This window comes from Typopeltis vanoorti, chromosome 8 (assembly GCF_054136105.1).
Source record: "Typopeltis vanoorti isolate ZY-2024b chromosome 8, IOZ_Tvanoo_1.0, whole genome shotgun sequence".
Classification (NCBI taxonomy): domain Eukaryota; kingdom Metazoa; phylum Arthropoda; class Arachnida; order Uropygi; family Thelyphonidae; genus Typopeltis; species Typopeltis vanoorti.
This window is the reverse complement of record NC_143556.1, coordinates 103,067,501-103,083,934: the sequence shown is the minus strand read 5'-3', so window position 1 is coordinate 103,083,934 and position 16,434 is coordinate 103,067,501. Positions and strand designations below refer to the sequence as shown.

General features: G+C 33.8%; 1 protein-coding gene across 3 annotated transcripts in view; it reads left to right on the top strand.

Annotated features, from left to right (window-relative positions):
- Positions 1 to 1,433: 1,433 nt before the first annotated feature.
- LOC150104239 (sodium-coupled monocarboxylate transporter 1-like) overlaps positions 1,434 to 16,434 on the top strand; it is a 78,525-nt gene continuing 63,524 nt past the window's right edge. For all 3 annotated transcript variants that reach the window (XR_016548649.1, XM_090396238.1, XM_090396239.1), the window contains exons 1-2: positions 1,434 to 1,522; positions 14,199 to 14,676. Coding sequence is in view for 2 of the 3 variants with exons in the window: in XM_090396238.1 (XP_090252364.1) it covers positions 14,329 to 14,676 (348 nt within the window). In the remaining variant the exon portion in view is untranslated. The remainder of the gene's footprint in view (positions 1,523 to 14,198; positions 14,677 to 16,434) is intronic.

Sequence of the window (16,434 nt, the reverse complement as noted above, 5' to 3'; positions counted from 1 at the left end):
TCGAACATACAGTGTTCCGTAAATGTAACTGCATCACACTGTATTACGTTGTATGGACAATGTAAGGTGACTTATAATACTTAATTCACTATGTAAACCACCAAAAATTTACGATATGGTAATCTCATTTGGAAAAAATAATGGACATTAAGGGTAAAGAATCAAATTTTTAAAACCATTTCTGGTTCAGACACTTGATTTAGAATTTAGATTTCTATGCTAGTCAAAATTATTCTGACTTGCAGTTTAAGGAACTCGAACGTTACTAATGGAGGATTAAAAAATGTTAGCAGTTGCCCACATTTTGGATGTACTTGCTGGCATCGATAGAAAAACCAAACATGGAAATTATGGGCGAAGTTTGAAAGCAGTTTATAATATAACACAATCATAGAGAGAAAGGGAAGCAACACTTAATGAGACTGAATGTGTTAATATTTGAAGACAGGTACTGGAATTTCAATCTGACAAACATGGCGCTTCAATAAAAAGGAAGAAGCTTCAATAAAAAGTTAAAATTTTCCTATTTAAAATATCTAATAACTTTATATCCCTTTAGTCAAAATGATATAGTTCAATTATGAGGGTTTTTTATGATTATTATTAAACTAGAAGTTAAAATTTGTTTCCAAGCATACAGAACGAACTGGTTTATTGATCCTATAAACTGTTGCAATAATTTATTTACAACGAAAGTAACAACCCTAAATCCTATTTTCCTTATCTCAAAGATTAACCAAAATCGATTAGAAAGCATTCAAAATTACTCAACGTTGTTTTTTTTATTTCTTTTTATTTTTAGAACTAAAACATTGGAAAATTTACAGACTACGCATGCAAAACAATGGGAAATGGAACCAAGAGTAAAGTAGTAGACGGTTACCAAACTTTCTCGGTTCAGAGAGCATTTATTGTCTCATTTTTAAGGCATCCCTAGGCAAAAGCGTACACTTCGAAACTATATGCTTCTTTGTAGGATGCTAGTAAAATATTGCTTCTTTAAATAAATGTATTTATTTTTTGTTCTTTCAAAGCTGGACGTCGCTGCGCACAATTTGCGAGCCACTGGTATAATACATTATTATACCAGTAGCATTAGATAATACATTATTTCATTTATTGGAAGGTTTAATTTAAAATTATTTTTCTACCAGAATTTAAGCAAACAGCCAAAAAAGACATCTGTCAGCGAACTAAGAAACCCGAGCATCACTTATCCATTTTCTGTGATCAACAAGCAAAAATAAAACAGTTATCTTTCGCAACTGGAGAATATTGTTGATGATAATCCTTAAAGGAAGAATTTTATATTAGTGACGTAACAGTATATGTACACATTTTACGTCATTCAAAATATAGCACGTGATCTCGTTAGAAGCTTGAGCTCACAAGAAGTCGAGTCCTTTTTCACCTTATGACTTTTCCTTGTTCGGTTGATATCGTACGGAGACGGACAAAATGCCATATTTACAATTAGCAGTTTAGGATTCTCAGCGTCAAAAAATGAAGATTCTATAAACAAGTAAGTAGATTTCATTGAACTGCTAAAATAACAAATCTTTCATGATAGGAAGTTTACTCGGAGTTGCTATCGCTAAAATAGATTACTTCGGAACTGTAAAAGCATTTTACTGTTGAAACGAGATAACGAGATTCTAGTTTCATTTCAGAGTCGGGCAGGGTTGGGAGTTTTTTTTTTTTTAACGGGGGGCAGAAACTCTTTTAGCGAAGGAGGAAGTTTTTAATCTATACGATTTCAACAGTAAAATTCATAACGAAGTTGATAATTGCTCCTCTACGTTCTTCAACAACCGAAGTGTTTCAAATCAGTTTCTAACAAGGGAATCAACCAAAGATAACTGCAGAGTAGCTAAAGTAGATCCCTATCCCCTTTTTCCCTTTCCTGCACTCATAAGCATTAGTTCTCAAATTTTCTATTCACGTATATTGATTATATTGTCTTTATTTTCTTTCCCTCTCTTTAAGAGTTAAATTATTTCTATCTTCACATAAAAAGCAATGCCTCCTCGTCTTGGATAATGCTTGGGATGTCTCTATCCTCTTGCACAGTATGTACGCGCATGGGGACATTGTTGATATTCAGCTATTAAAACTATTGTGAATGATAAGTTTTGATGTGCAACAAAAAAAAAACATGCATATTGTTAGCATTGATGACTTTACTCATAATTAGGTGTAAACATTCGACAGTATAGAATGGAAAATGACAAATTTGTCTTTAAGAACATCAAAGTGAACAGGTTGAAAATGGATCCGTAGTTAATTAAAATTTTAATATAAAACGCTTTTCTAAAAAAATGCATAACTGAAAGCTATAGTTGACCTTTATGTGAGATCTATGCTAGAGGTGATCATTGGTGGAAGCGTGGTAATTTACAAAAAGTGATCTGCGGAACTCCATTTGCTTTAAGATGTTTTAAAAAATTCATATATTTTATCTCAGCAAAACTTTTATTCTTGTTTGAATGATTAGTTGTTTAGATAATCACGATGCCATTAAGGATATTAACTGATGAAGAAAAGCAAGGGAAAAAATCCTCCTTATACATGTGTCGCTTAACTGGGATGATTTTGTTGAAGATGAATAACGAAAAATTATTGATTAGAAGAATGAAAAAAGAAGACAAATTTAACAGACGTAATAACGTACTTGGGCTGCTGAAATTCGTTCAAGATAAAACGTTTTTCATGAAAATGAAAAACATTGATCACCTATTCATTTTCAAGGAGACTAGGGTATTGTAAACATGGCAAACGAAGAGGAATAGATATTACAGCCTTTTACGCATCATGCGTCGAAATAAAAGAAAGGCGTAGCTGCAAGTGAAACGGCTGGTCAAAGAATTAGGAAAAAAAGTCCTGCACGGAAGAAAAGTAGCATACTGTACTTCGTAACTAACAGCGAATATCCTTATTGAGAATAAGTGGTTCATACTCATAAGAAGCCATTTTTTACTGGATAACACAATGCAATTTTCATAATTCGGAGAAACTTCACTAGCATAACTGTATGATTAAATAAAGTATCAATTTATAATCTTTCCTTTGGGGTATAAGTGCTCCTAGACAGCAAAAATGTCTGGAGTCCAGGAAATATTATTTTTATTACACGGGGACACCATGGAGTCCTGAGACTCTCCCACGATGAGTCTTAGGACTCCATGGAGGTCCCCAACTATCAACACAATATCTATTGTACTCTCCTTGAAACCATTAACAGAAAAAGCGCTTACAACCGACTCAGGCAACCATTCCATTCATTATCCAAGCAAAAAACTAGTCCTTACGCCCTTGTCAACCACACTCTTACACAACTTCCAAGGATGACCTATAGCCAAGTGTTGTAACATTTCCCTCAATCCTATAAAATCCTTTAAGTAACTTAAATGTTTCTATCATATTCCCCCGCATTTTTTCCGTCTACCAACCAACTTTTGCAATCCACAAATTCTAGAGGTAGCATTCCACAAACCACTCGCCTCTGGATCCTCTGCACAACTTCCTCATCTGGTGACCGACCTGAGCTACTGTGCTCAGGTCGGTCACCTGAGTTTAGTAATCCAGATGTGATCGTATTGAGATTTTATAAAGAGGAATTATAACTCCCTTATTTCTGTTTGTTAGTATGTTCTTCAATAACCTAGTAATTCTATAAGTACCTTACCTACTTTACAAATGTGCCTTCTAAACTTTAACTCTGTCTACCACCACCCCAAAATCTCTAGCTTCATCAATTTCATGGAGTACACTGTGGAACACAGCTTATAATCTTTGTATAATATAAAAAATATAAAATCACATTAAATTGATATCTATTATGCTTTTTCATACTGTCAAGCCTATTCAGATCATCCTACAAGCCCTCTACATCACCTTAACTATTACCCTACCGAACTTTGCATCATCAGAAAACAACCGAGTATCTCCCTTCATATTATTTCCTACACCACTTATGTACAAATTAAACAGAAGTGGTCCAAACATAGAGCCCCGCAGCACACCACTAACCAAATGTCTTCTGCTCCTCCATATACTACGTTTTGGTATCTCTCCAGCAGCCACCACTTAACCAGTGTCATATTCATCCCCATTTGTTTGCGTAACAGAGTTCCAAGTTCCATGTAGTATCTTGCCAAATGCAGTAGTATAATTGTGTAGCCATTCCCTTTACCCATCTCAACTGTCACCCTATTATAAACAGTTAGATTAATAAGGCATGACTGATCCTTCACAAAGCCATGCTACCCCTCAGAGTATCACATTCTTATCCACACATTCCTGAATTCTCTTTCTGACCAACTTCAGTACTTTCACTACCATTCCTGATGGTAAAGTAACGTGAAACAAATTTCATACCATTACTAATTAGTCTATAATTTGCTACCACAGAATTAGATCCTCCTTTATGCAAAGGAATAATTTTACCCTCCCTCCCTCCTATTCTCTTGAGATTTTGCCAGTGCTGAGACTTAAACAACCTAGTCAAAGTCGTAGCCAGTTCGCATGCACATTCTCTTAAAATGCAAGTCAATATTCCATCCAATCCCACAGCTTCAGGTTCTACAATATCCTAAGTACCTCCGATTCATCAACCTCTGCTCACATCAGTCCCTGTAATATCTGCCCTAACACTATCTTCACTTGGATGATATACTCTTGCAAAATGGTCATTTAAGGAGCCCAGCAATTTTGTCTACCTCTCTACCATCTTCACCCATTAAAATTATCCTCCCACAGTCGTTCTTCTTCCTACTTGTCACACACATAACGAAAAACCTCTTTGGGGTTTTCTTTTGCATCTTTAGCTAATTTCTTCTCATAATCTGATTTTGTTCCTCTTATCTGATCCTTGTACAGTTCATGGTCACCTTTCTCCTTTATATACCCTCCAGAACATTTATTACTCATCCAGCTAACTTCGTACCCGATTTATCCTCCTGACCTTCAGTATATAGTGTGATATTGTTTCCTCCAGATATCCCTTGACTATCCTCCATGCACTGTGAACATCCTTCCCTTGCAGATCTTTATGCCATGATACTGTTTAAGCTGCCTCCTAAGCGATTCATAATCACCTGCATTGTAGTTCCGCTAAATCCCTTAACTGGAATTTCCAAATGTTTTGCTACCTAACAAGGCAAGACGACATGATCACTATTCCCAGCTGTAGTCATCTTGGTTATGGACAGGTCTTCTAACCCTACAATAAGATCCAACACTCTCATACCCCGAGTCCCCCTCCGTCCCATTCCTACTTCAAGTAATTATCTCTCAGTAAGTGTATAAATTTCATTTCCTACCTGCCATGTGATCTTTCCTCCTTCCAGTTAATGCCTCCAAAGTTGAAAGCCCCATAATAATTACTCGCCTTGCACTCATTGTATTAATGTAGTGATGCATATCTTCCACATCACTAGCAACAACCAATTTTATATTTTGACCTGGTGGTCTCGATCTCGCATCACATTGACTTAAAAGAACTGCCATCTACTCGACTGACCCATAATCTTGTTAGCTGCAATTTGTCTGCTATCATGAACATTACTCCACTCCCAGTCCTGTATACTCTATCTTACCTGAAAATACTAAATCCACCACATTTTATCCATATATCTACATTATCTGCTGTTATCAAAGTCTCACTAATGCCTTTAACTTTCGGCGAGGTTGAATTAACCAATGCCAAAAACTCTTCCTTCTTGTTCCTGATGTTTCTAGCATTAGTATATAGAAAAACTGTAGCATCCCCTCAGATCCCCAAACACCATTACATTCTGAACTGTCTACTCAAGATAAATATACTCAATTTAACATTCACACACACTCATGCGCTTCATGGGTGTCATCACATCACACTCGTCTGCATCCATCTATCAAACTCAGACCATATGTCCACAAAATCTACATCATTCCTTCTGCACATGTGCGTATTGATTTATTAGCTGCTCTCCTCAGTTCACATCTATCATAGCGTGGCGGTAGGGCTTACAAACTTCACCCTCTAGCTCTTATTTTTCGCTTCTTCCAAAAACTTTTTAACATCTTCCCTCATACATTTTATTTAGCCTCTATAAAATTAAACATCTTCCTAATTTTCAGAGACAATAATAGAAATGAGCGAATTTTCATTACACACATTTCTCTATTACTGAGTGGTTCTCTCGTTTTGTCTTACTAAACTGTCTTGTTGAATTTTTTTTTTTTCGTGCAATGGTGTTTTGGGAAATAGCAGGATTCTCTCTTTGACAGACTAAGGATAGAATCCGTCCCACTAATCCAATGAAATCCACTTGGCCATAACAGATATTCAGGTTTAATATGTGAACGAAAGTTTTTTTTCTTCGGGGGGGGGGGAGCTCCCATGAGGTATTAAAAGGCTAAAAAATCATTACATTTCAAAGTAGTTATTAGACAATGAGAGCCAAATAAAGTTTTAATCTCATCCATGTATTTGCAGGAGCTTAATCCTAAATAATAAATCGTAGAGATGCGTCATTTTCTAGCTAACATGATGGGTAAAGCAACATGCAGCTGTTTTGAACTGTAAAGTTAGTTTAGAGGGAACTCGCATAAGCAACCTGCCATTTGAAATACTATTATAGCATTTACCACGGGCCAGCACAGATTTAAGAGACACTGAAATAAATTCGTGCCATCGAATCACGTTGTATTTAAATTTCATAGTACTAGTTATTTTCTAAACATATTTATGTAGGTTAGCTTAATGATCTGTCGGAAATCCCCGTGATATTAGGGGAAGATTGTAAGAAAAGCGATTAACTTATAACAATGACCTTCCAAAATGCAAATGTATTATGAATGAGAAAGCGAGACCGTCACCAATAAGCAAGATGTTCAATGGTGGGAAGGATCCTTGAGATGCATGATATAAATTTGCATTGGATACCCATAATAATAAACTTTTTTTTTTTTTAATTCCTGAGAACCAAACATTTTCTCTTTTTTTTTTCTAGGGAAGATGACAAATTTAGATACATTTTTGACAATAAATAAAAAAATATTAAAGCTATCAACATTTACTTTGTTCTCGGAAAAGATTTTTCTATCCGCTTAATTTTTATTACTATTTCTCTAATTCCTCCAAAATGAGTGGTTCTAACTATAGCCTTCGTCCGCCGATAGTGAATACGCTTGCGCACTCCTCTGTATGAATACAGCATTCGTAGCAACTTCTACGGAAAAACAGTGGGTTTCTTGGATCAACAATTAACTGACCTGTCGGTTGAAGTCAATGAAACAAACACTCAAAGCTGTGTTTTTCTAAAAGAATGCCATTAATATTACGAGGATGTGCTGAAAAGTTGTGATAATCACAATGAAGGAATTATCATGCCTTCTTATATATCTTAAAAGAACAAATTATTACAATTTAATGAAAAATGGAGGTTAAAGGGTTTTAAACATGTTTTTTTTTTGTGGTTATATCAGATGCTTTAATATCATTTTTGTTCTTGGTGTTTATCTAGACTTTTCATCCTCCCCCTCGTAAGTTGCATATACGGAGAAATGCTATCACACTCTGAACGCCCCTCCCCCCCTCTTTTCGAGTAAGACAAAAAATTTAAATACTCCGTATGGGTTAGACTTCGTGGAGAGAATTTATTGCCGATCAGCGAGAAATAAAACTCACCTGAAAAACACCTTGGATTTTCATCCACATAAAACATTTTTTAAAGCATTAACCTTGATTTATTTTCATAATATGAAATAAATGAAAATAAATCAAGGATAATGTTAATATATTAAATCCATTAATTTAATAAAACGGATTAATAATACGAAATTTATATATTATAAATTAAAGTTATAACATTTAGAAATTTAATAACGTCGTAGCATCTTCAGCACTTACGTGCGTCACTGCTTCCGTGGTACCGATCGTGCTTTAGCACGATCATTTTCTTGTGTGAATTAAATGGGCTAATTTGCTGTCTCTGGTGACCTTTGAGACGGCAAGTTTTGAATGAAAGAGAAGCGAGGGGGAAATGTCCAATCCTCTTTTATAGTATGCATTACTTTAAGGAACGAATGTAGTTCGCGTTATCACGTTATCTGGAATAAGAAAAAAATAAAGGAATTCGTGGTTATATACTAAAAATACATGCCTGTATTTCTGGTTGGTTTTAAACACAAGCATATTTACATAACACTTCAAATCTCAGCCATAACTTACGTTCAGAAGTAGATGTAAAAGTTAAATGTGCGAAAAATGTACCTTAAATCCTACCTCTGTCCGTAACGTGTCGATGACAAAAACATTTGACGTCTATCACAAAATTTTCAACAACTCACTATTGATAAGATTTTTAAACCTTTCTGCAGTAGACCGACCAAACGAAAAGATCGCAACTAATGACCTGAAACACAAAAACCTCTTCACTGCGGAATCGAGAGTATTACTCTGATCCCCAGTGCATTGACTGTTCATTCAGTAATAATACTAACGTATAAAACGGTAGTTTGTTTTAATCACTATAATAGGAAATAGCTGCTGTTTAAGTGTAAAATTATCATAATTCTACACTAAGTATCTACAATAAGAAGACAATCCATTCTACTTGTATAAAATTTAATGTTCGTTTCTTGCTATATCATTTTAATTGTGGTTTGATTAATTTTTCTTTCTAATCACTACCAGCTCTGTTTGCGAAACATTGCTTCAGTTTTATCTAAATTATACTAGAATTTTACTTCCTGTATTATTTCTGACATACCGCAAGGTTTCTTTTGCAGCAAATCAATAAATGACGTGTCCCTCTCCCCGCCGAAAGTTGAGATTCCTCAATCCTCACTTTGATATTCTAAATGTGTGACTGAGCAAACGAAAATGCTTGACGTATATCAGAATTCACAGAATATCGATGGTTCACAATGTACAGGTTATCGCATATCATTTAAAGCTATTGGTATTTCAAAGATGAATGATATGAAATATAGTCCAATTTATTAGGATAGTAGTACCTTGAAAATAATAAGTTGAAGAAAAATGCCATTGTCTGGTGTGACAGATTTACAAGCTTTCGTGGAGAGATACATATATAAAAAGAAAAAAATATCGTGTGAACCCGACGTTGCAGACAAAAATAATGCAGTTCGACTCGTGCTGCCACGTACAATTTAAAAATATCTGTAGAAATATGTTATAAATGAAAAAAAAATCAATACATGTCGACAATGAAGAAGCTGATAATTTTAAATGTCGATTTTGAGTGCCCTAGTTTATTAACTGTACGGATGAGAGTTCACAGCATTTGTTTTCATAAATTACTTAACGCTGTTTTTCAGATCCCCCCCCTCCCCTTCTTCCATTGGCACAAAGTGTCGTATCTGCATTAATGAACTCTCGGCTTACTGGCACATAAGAGTGATTTTCTGTTCCTCCCATGACCTGTTCCCTGCTTATAACATTACGTATTTTACGGACAATATTCTGATAATTTTCTGTACCTGTGAAATGCAAGTAGGCTTCACATGGGGAATTGCAAAATCTATTATAAGATGCCCCTAGTACGAAACAACTTATAAGAAAAAAAGTATACAAGATATTTCTTCTCCAAGATCAATAATCTCGCTCACACAAGAATTCGCATCATAATAGTTACCCAATAATGTCGGCATGTTATTCCTCTGAACCTAATAAGAACAAAATTTGAGGAATTTCAATCTGGACAGGATAATAATGGTAGATGGAAGAGACTAGTAAACGTATTCAATTCTTAAAGAATCCAGGAATTTGGGGTGGAGGAAATCCTGGCGTGACTACTACACTTCATAATGGCGTCAGTTTTTATCACAGTAACTTTAGACACACAGGATTTATCCTGACAGAATCCTTTAATGTTTATTCTTATAAATGAAACCCAATTAATTCAAGAAAATTATCTTACTGACTGTGAATTCTTCTCGTAGTGATTAACTCTTTTTTAGGAATTCTTTACAAGTGAAATGGACAGCAGAAGGAAACGAACATATCATATGGGAGTATAGAAATTCTTTTTTCTTCTTCTTCTGTGATATCATCCGTGAGGGCGTGATTTAATTTCACCGCTTGATGTGATCCACTTCCTCTTATTGGAAGCCTGAACTGGCTCTTAAAAGTTCCACTCTTTGTGTTTAGAGCACAGTTTACTTAGTATGTAAACAATGATTTAAATATTTTGAAAAGTAAAAAGTAAACAACTTAGTTTGCTCAAGGTATTAATGTACTATAGATTTATAACCTTTCATGACGCGTATAAAAATACAATACATATTAGTCTTCCCCCCCCCTTAATGTAAGGTAGTGTTATTTCATTGAAAAATGAGGCAATTTTACTTTGTCTAGCTTTCTTTCCTAAGATCTTTATAAACTTTCCATTGTTCTTCAACACTGCAAACTCTTCTCAAAAATCTAACGCTCCTGTTGAGTGAATTTTTATTCGATACCTAAAAATAGCCAGATGTCTGTGTTACCCTGTGGAAATTGTGTTTTCCATATTGCTAGGCTTCCCGAAGAAAGACCGTTAATGTTCGATTCTGCTCCGTGGTCGAGCGGAGAAACTTTTTCTATGCCTTTCTTCGTCTGGTGTCCCAATTAGTCGATCTTCCGTTAAGGATAAGTGTAGGATTTTTTGCTGTCCTGAAATTTGATTTTAACCCTGCATCTTTAATCGACTGTAGAATGCACACTATTACAGACAATAATACGAATGTTATGGTTTAGAGCTATGAGATGACAGCAGTTGTCTACCGTACCTGCTCTTAAAAGATGAGAGAGAGAGAGAGAGAGAGAGAGAGAGAGAGAGAAGATTGCAGAAATAAATGAATGGTTACATTTTTTCGCCTTTTTTTTTTCCCATTGTCGCTAGGTAATATGCTATTTTAAAACACGAATCATCATAAACTTTGCTTTCTGTACGGTTATTTATCTATCATTTATCATTTATTATCATTAAATTTATCATTCCTTATACTTATATCAATACTTATTTATCATTAAATCTAATTTATCATTAAAACTTATTTATCATTAAATTAGATTTAATGTCCTGATAAATCAACGTAGTTAAAACAGAACGTATGTCAAGAAATGTGTCTCTACAACGTAGTAAGTAGTTGCATTTTAGTTGTTTCATTTATTTATAGACTGTTTACAAAAGGTCTGTACAGTAATCATTAACTCTATTATTCAAGATGTGTTTATGGTACCTAGTTGGGATAAATTTAAGATATATATTAGAACTAGCAGTACGTTTTCCTATCATTGCTCTGTTAGTCTGATTACAATATAAAATCCTGTGACAAGTTGATGCTTTCATGATCCGTGTCGATTCAAATGGATGTTTATTCCATATTTCTTGTTTACCAGCTCCCTGCAAATCAGTGCGTTGTTATTTCAGTGACAATTTGTTATGAAAGATACTGAATATCAGTTGTTTAGAATAAATATTATTAACCAATGTGTATGAACAAAGAAAAGGCAGGAAAGTTAACATTTTAAGCTACAATTAGTTAAGGAATTAAGTAATTAGTAGTTAAATAATCTGAACTACATATTACTCCTTAAGTTTAAACATAAGATATAAACCGGCTTTATAGTCCATGGAGCACCCTACTTTAATCTACTAATTATGGCTATTGTTGATTTTTAATTATGATATGAAATATGAATTAAAGAATATTAGCTAAAAGAAGGTATTTTTTCAATCATTAATGAAAAGAGGCGATATAAAAGACCTGTCTTGGTGGTGTAAATTTCTTCTACTTATGCGGACGCAGTATGAAAAGGATTTTTTTTTTATGTGTGGCTGTTCCTACCCACGAAACGTTATAAACCTATCTTATATTTTGTACTGGACGTATACATATATATATATAGGAAATCCATTTCTAGACACCAAGCTTGGAACTTTTTTCAAACCATTCAAGCTTATAATAAATAGGAAGGTAAGGTCACCGGGTGATGAAATTTATCTCCAAATTAAAGACAGTGATACTAACGGTAGGATTCGAAACCCCCTACCTGTTGGTTGAATAGCTAGTACGCTAAACACTCAGCCAACAGATCGACAACAATTTAAAACTTAAATAGCCGAGAAGTAATATGTAAAACTTGAGATATGAAAAAAGTAATAAATAAAACCGAGGATATAGAAGTAAGATAAAAAAAATAATGAATAAAAATCAAATGAATAGAACTTAAGATATAAAAGTGAAGAATAAAATACAGATTGAAAAAATGTAATAAGAATAGCCTAGATTTTAAAAATCTAATGGATAAAAACTCAAGATATAAAAGTAAGGAATAAAACCTAAAATATAAAGGATAAGGAAAACCCAAGATATAAAAGTAAAATAAAGACCAAAATATGAAGTACGTATGAGAATTAGAAAGTTAAAAGAACACATGAAAAAATTTAATTCAAAAAGCGCATGCATATGAATAGATGTATTCATATACGTCTTTTCCTTCAGCTAATCCCATATTATGTGCGTAATTTTCAAAATAAAATTGCACGATTTTGGTTCGTTGGTGGGTCGTGAACTTTTCTATGATTAATTTCTCAAATGTTCCTTAATATCTGGCAAAAATGAAAAAAAATTGATAATCAAAAAAGTTATCCATATTTTAAACCCCTTTGTGATTTATGGGCCACCCTATAGAAGCATTCCCTATAATAGGTAGTATCAAAATAAGAGTGAGGTATTCTGATTGTTTGTTAGCATCATATTTATTTTTATATGATGAAGCCGCCAAACTTCTGAAATGATGTAAGGACGATAAATGTTAATAGCACTAAAATTCTTGATATCTACTGAATCTGATAGATGTAGCTTAGTTTTGTTCTTTATGGAAGTCGAAGATGCTAAATAACTTTGTGGGACCTGATTATATACAATGATATTGGTGTCAATTTTGGTAGTTATGGTTTGAGGATTTTTGTTGGTTTGTTTCTTATTCTTTTTTTTTTCAATTTTATAAAGATTTTTTGTCATTCATTCATATAGGCGAGAACCTAACTTTCTGATAACAGAACAGGTGTAAACTGAATGGCAGGTTTAACTGACACGAGAAACTATAAACATTGTAACTTTGAAGTGTATTGTGCATTGGGGGAAGGGGAAGTGTTATTCGGCTTACTATTCTCCTCTAACAGTATATATTAAGCTTTACCAATGAACAAAATAATTCTATACATTTTCTAAATTAACATTTAGAATTAATCAAGGATATGTATACAAATATATCATAAGCCAACAAATATAGAGAATTATTGACATTTCGATTCATATCACTTCTTCGCAATAAAAAAAATAAATAAACAAAATGTCTCACTCATGCAATTCATAAATGCATATAAACCCATTATCTTCGAGTATTTAAGCAGAGAGGTAAATCACTCGAAACTTTTTCTCAATTGTTCATACCTCAACAATTAATCGATCATATTAATTCCTTAGTCAAAATAAGAGCTAACAACCCACAAAGTTAAAGAGGTATACCTCATAATAAAATGTTAAAATTCCAGTATATACGAAACCTCTACAAAAATATGAACCATAAAGCAGTTTTACTTAAAATTATTAAATCATCCAAAATCTGTAGAAAAACACACACCAAGAAATGCTCCAACATTCACTTTGTCATAATAATATTCCACAAAATTTTATATACACGTTATTTGTTCCGAATATTCTCACACATCACGAAACGTGTGACATTATCACAATTCAATCTACTTCAGACGCAGGCTCGGTATCAAGTGCATCCAAGTACGCCAAGGATGCCCCAGAATATAATGCATGCAACAGAAACCTATGGCTGTAAAGTTTTGAGTTTCGAATCCAAGAAGGGATTCGAACTCAGAACTATTCAAATCTGTTCAGCTTACTTTCACTCTCATAAGGGAGGTAACAAGATTTATCCTTCATGAAACTAGGATGTTTCTTCCTTCCAAATGCAAACAAAATAGACATTGCATCAGTCATAATTACATGATCAAGCAACTGGACAGTGAGTTATAAATATTCAGTGCAATGAATGAATGTAATGAAAATAAATATAAGACACTGCGAAGTTTATTAGTAATTTTTTTGGCATATTATCAATTTTAGTTTAAATATATTCATGTAGGAATCACTTTAAGTATACACCATTTACTTTTATTTATTTTTAGGTTAATGTTGGAAACAGTTAACGTCATAGTTAAACTGAGTCATATGTTTCCTAAATTCCCACTTGCAAGTTAAAAAAAAAAGCGATTGACTTATAGAGAGTAAGAAGAAATCATTGATCATTTGCTTACCATGGCAGATAGAGAAACTTATTACTTTGGCGTAACAGACTACGTAGTATTTAGCGCTGTCTTGGTTGTGTCTGCTCTAATTGGAGTTTATTATGCAGTACGTGGAAACAGTGTGAACACAACGGAAGAATTTCTATTCGGTGGAAGAGCTCTCCATGCAGTTCCGGTCGCGATCTCAATCTTGGCAACATTCCTGTCTGCAATTACACTCTTGGGAGTTCCATCCGAAGTGTACCAATTTGGAACTCAGTATGTAATGATAGTGTTTGCCTATCTCCTGATGACTCCGGTGTTGGCCCACATTTTTACTCCGGTGTTATACAATCTACAGTTATCAAGTATATATGAGGTAAGGACTGACATATTAGTCTTGCACAATCGAAAAAAATCCAATATTTCAATACCCAAAATTAAAATTTTTATGCAAAAATGTCAATTTATGCAATGCAAAATTTAAATACTTTTATAGAAATTAAAAAAAAAAAGTTTATGCAGATTTAAATGAAAGTCTCATAAGTTATGCAAAAATGTCAATGTGGTCATTATTTCAGGCATAATTCTTTTATGGCGGAAATTATCCGTATTGTTCTCCATTTCTTTGTAAATTAGATAAAATTTATCTTAAATTTGTAAATTATAAACATTAATATCTCTTACAGAATTCTTAAAAACTACTTGATGCATATTCTAGCTAATTAATAGAGCTAATATCATTAGTCACTAATTCAATATCATTAGTCACTAATCACTAATTCAGTCAAGAAACTTGTCTTTGACAAGTTTCTTGACTGAATTAGTCCGACAATGTACGATTTACAATAATATGACACCAGTATTGTTTGTTCTTAACTTTACTGATAAAGTCTTCAAATAATGCTTGAAGTTTCCCTATTTATTTCCAGCCAACAGAATCGTGAATTTCTTCATTAATCGTCTGATAAAGTTTGACACCAACAGTGCTTTTCATATTTAACTTCTCTGCAAATAAAATAAATATTCCGCTTCAGTTGTTCAAACTAAAATGACATTCTCCATTTTTAGTTTATCTTCATTCGTTGCTCTTCATTCATTGCCTTTTGACCTTGAACTTATTATATTTGATTAATTTCCACTGGGAAGGAAATTAGGGGAGTTTATTATTGGAAAACAAGCTCCAAAGCTAACAGAAAGAATCTTTCATTTTAGCATGAAACGACTCGAGTATTTTTGAAATTACTGACCATAGTTATATACAAATTTAAAAAGTTTATGCAGATTTAAACGAAAATTAATATTGAAATATGCTTTAGTCACTAGCACAGCAGCAATGTATTATGAACTAAGTAATATTAGTTTGTGATATTTTAATTTTTTTTCTCCCTGAAAATATGGATAAAGAAATTGGCAATTGAAAAGAAAGCTAGTCAACTGAAATGCTTCCTTGGTCTGTAATTCCGAAGTTTAATTCCAGGAACTGTTTCGTACCTTCTTAGAGAAATAAGAAATAAGCGCTTCCATGTTGAACGAAGGGACATTATCCCTTGATTGGAAAACACCTGAATTCGATTTTCTTAATAACAACAGGATCATTTATATCGGCATTTTCAATTGAAAGTGGCGGAAGAGTTCTTGCTCCCAGAAAATCAGGATTGTCATCCTACATACGTGCACGGCCAAAGAACATACAATTCTTCTTCTTCTTCTTCCTTTACGTATTAGGCTTCGTGGCCTATTACAATTCGAAACCGGAAATCCCACTGAATAGGTCGGTAAATCCTATTCCAGGAATGTGCTGGCTGTAAAATGCGTGTGTTTATGGAGACGAAAGTTTGTCTGTTTGTCTGTTATGGAGACCAAAAACCCGAGTTTCCGGACAAAATAATCCCCTACCTCCGTATGAGACCGGCTAACTCACCTTTCATTCCTCACGTCCCTGACGGGAATCGAACTAAGGTCTTTCCGACCAAATGGCTTCGTCTATACTGACTGAGCTACGGATGCGCTGAACACAATTAATACACAAAAATATTATTAAGGGATAGATTATGAGTAGGTGTAATAATAATAATAATAATAATATAACGCATCACCAAGGCTATTCTCCGAAGTTGACTGATACAGGAGAAGT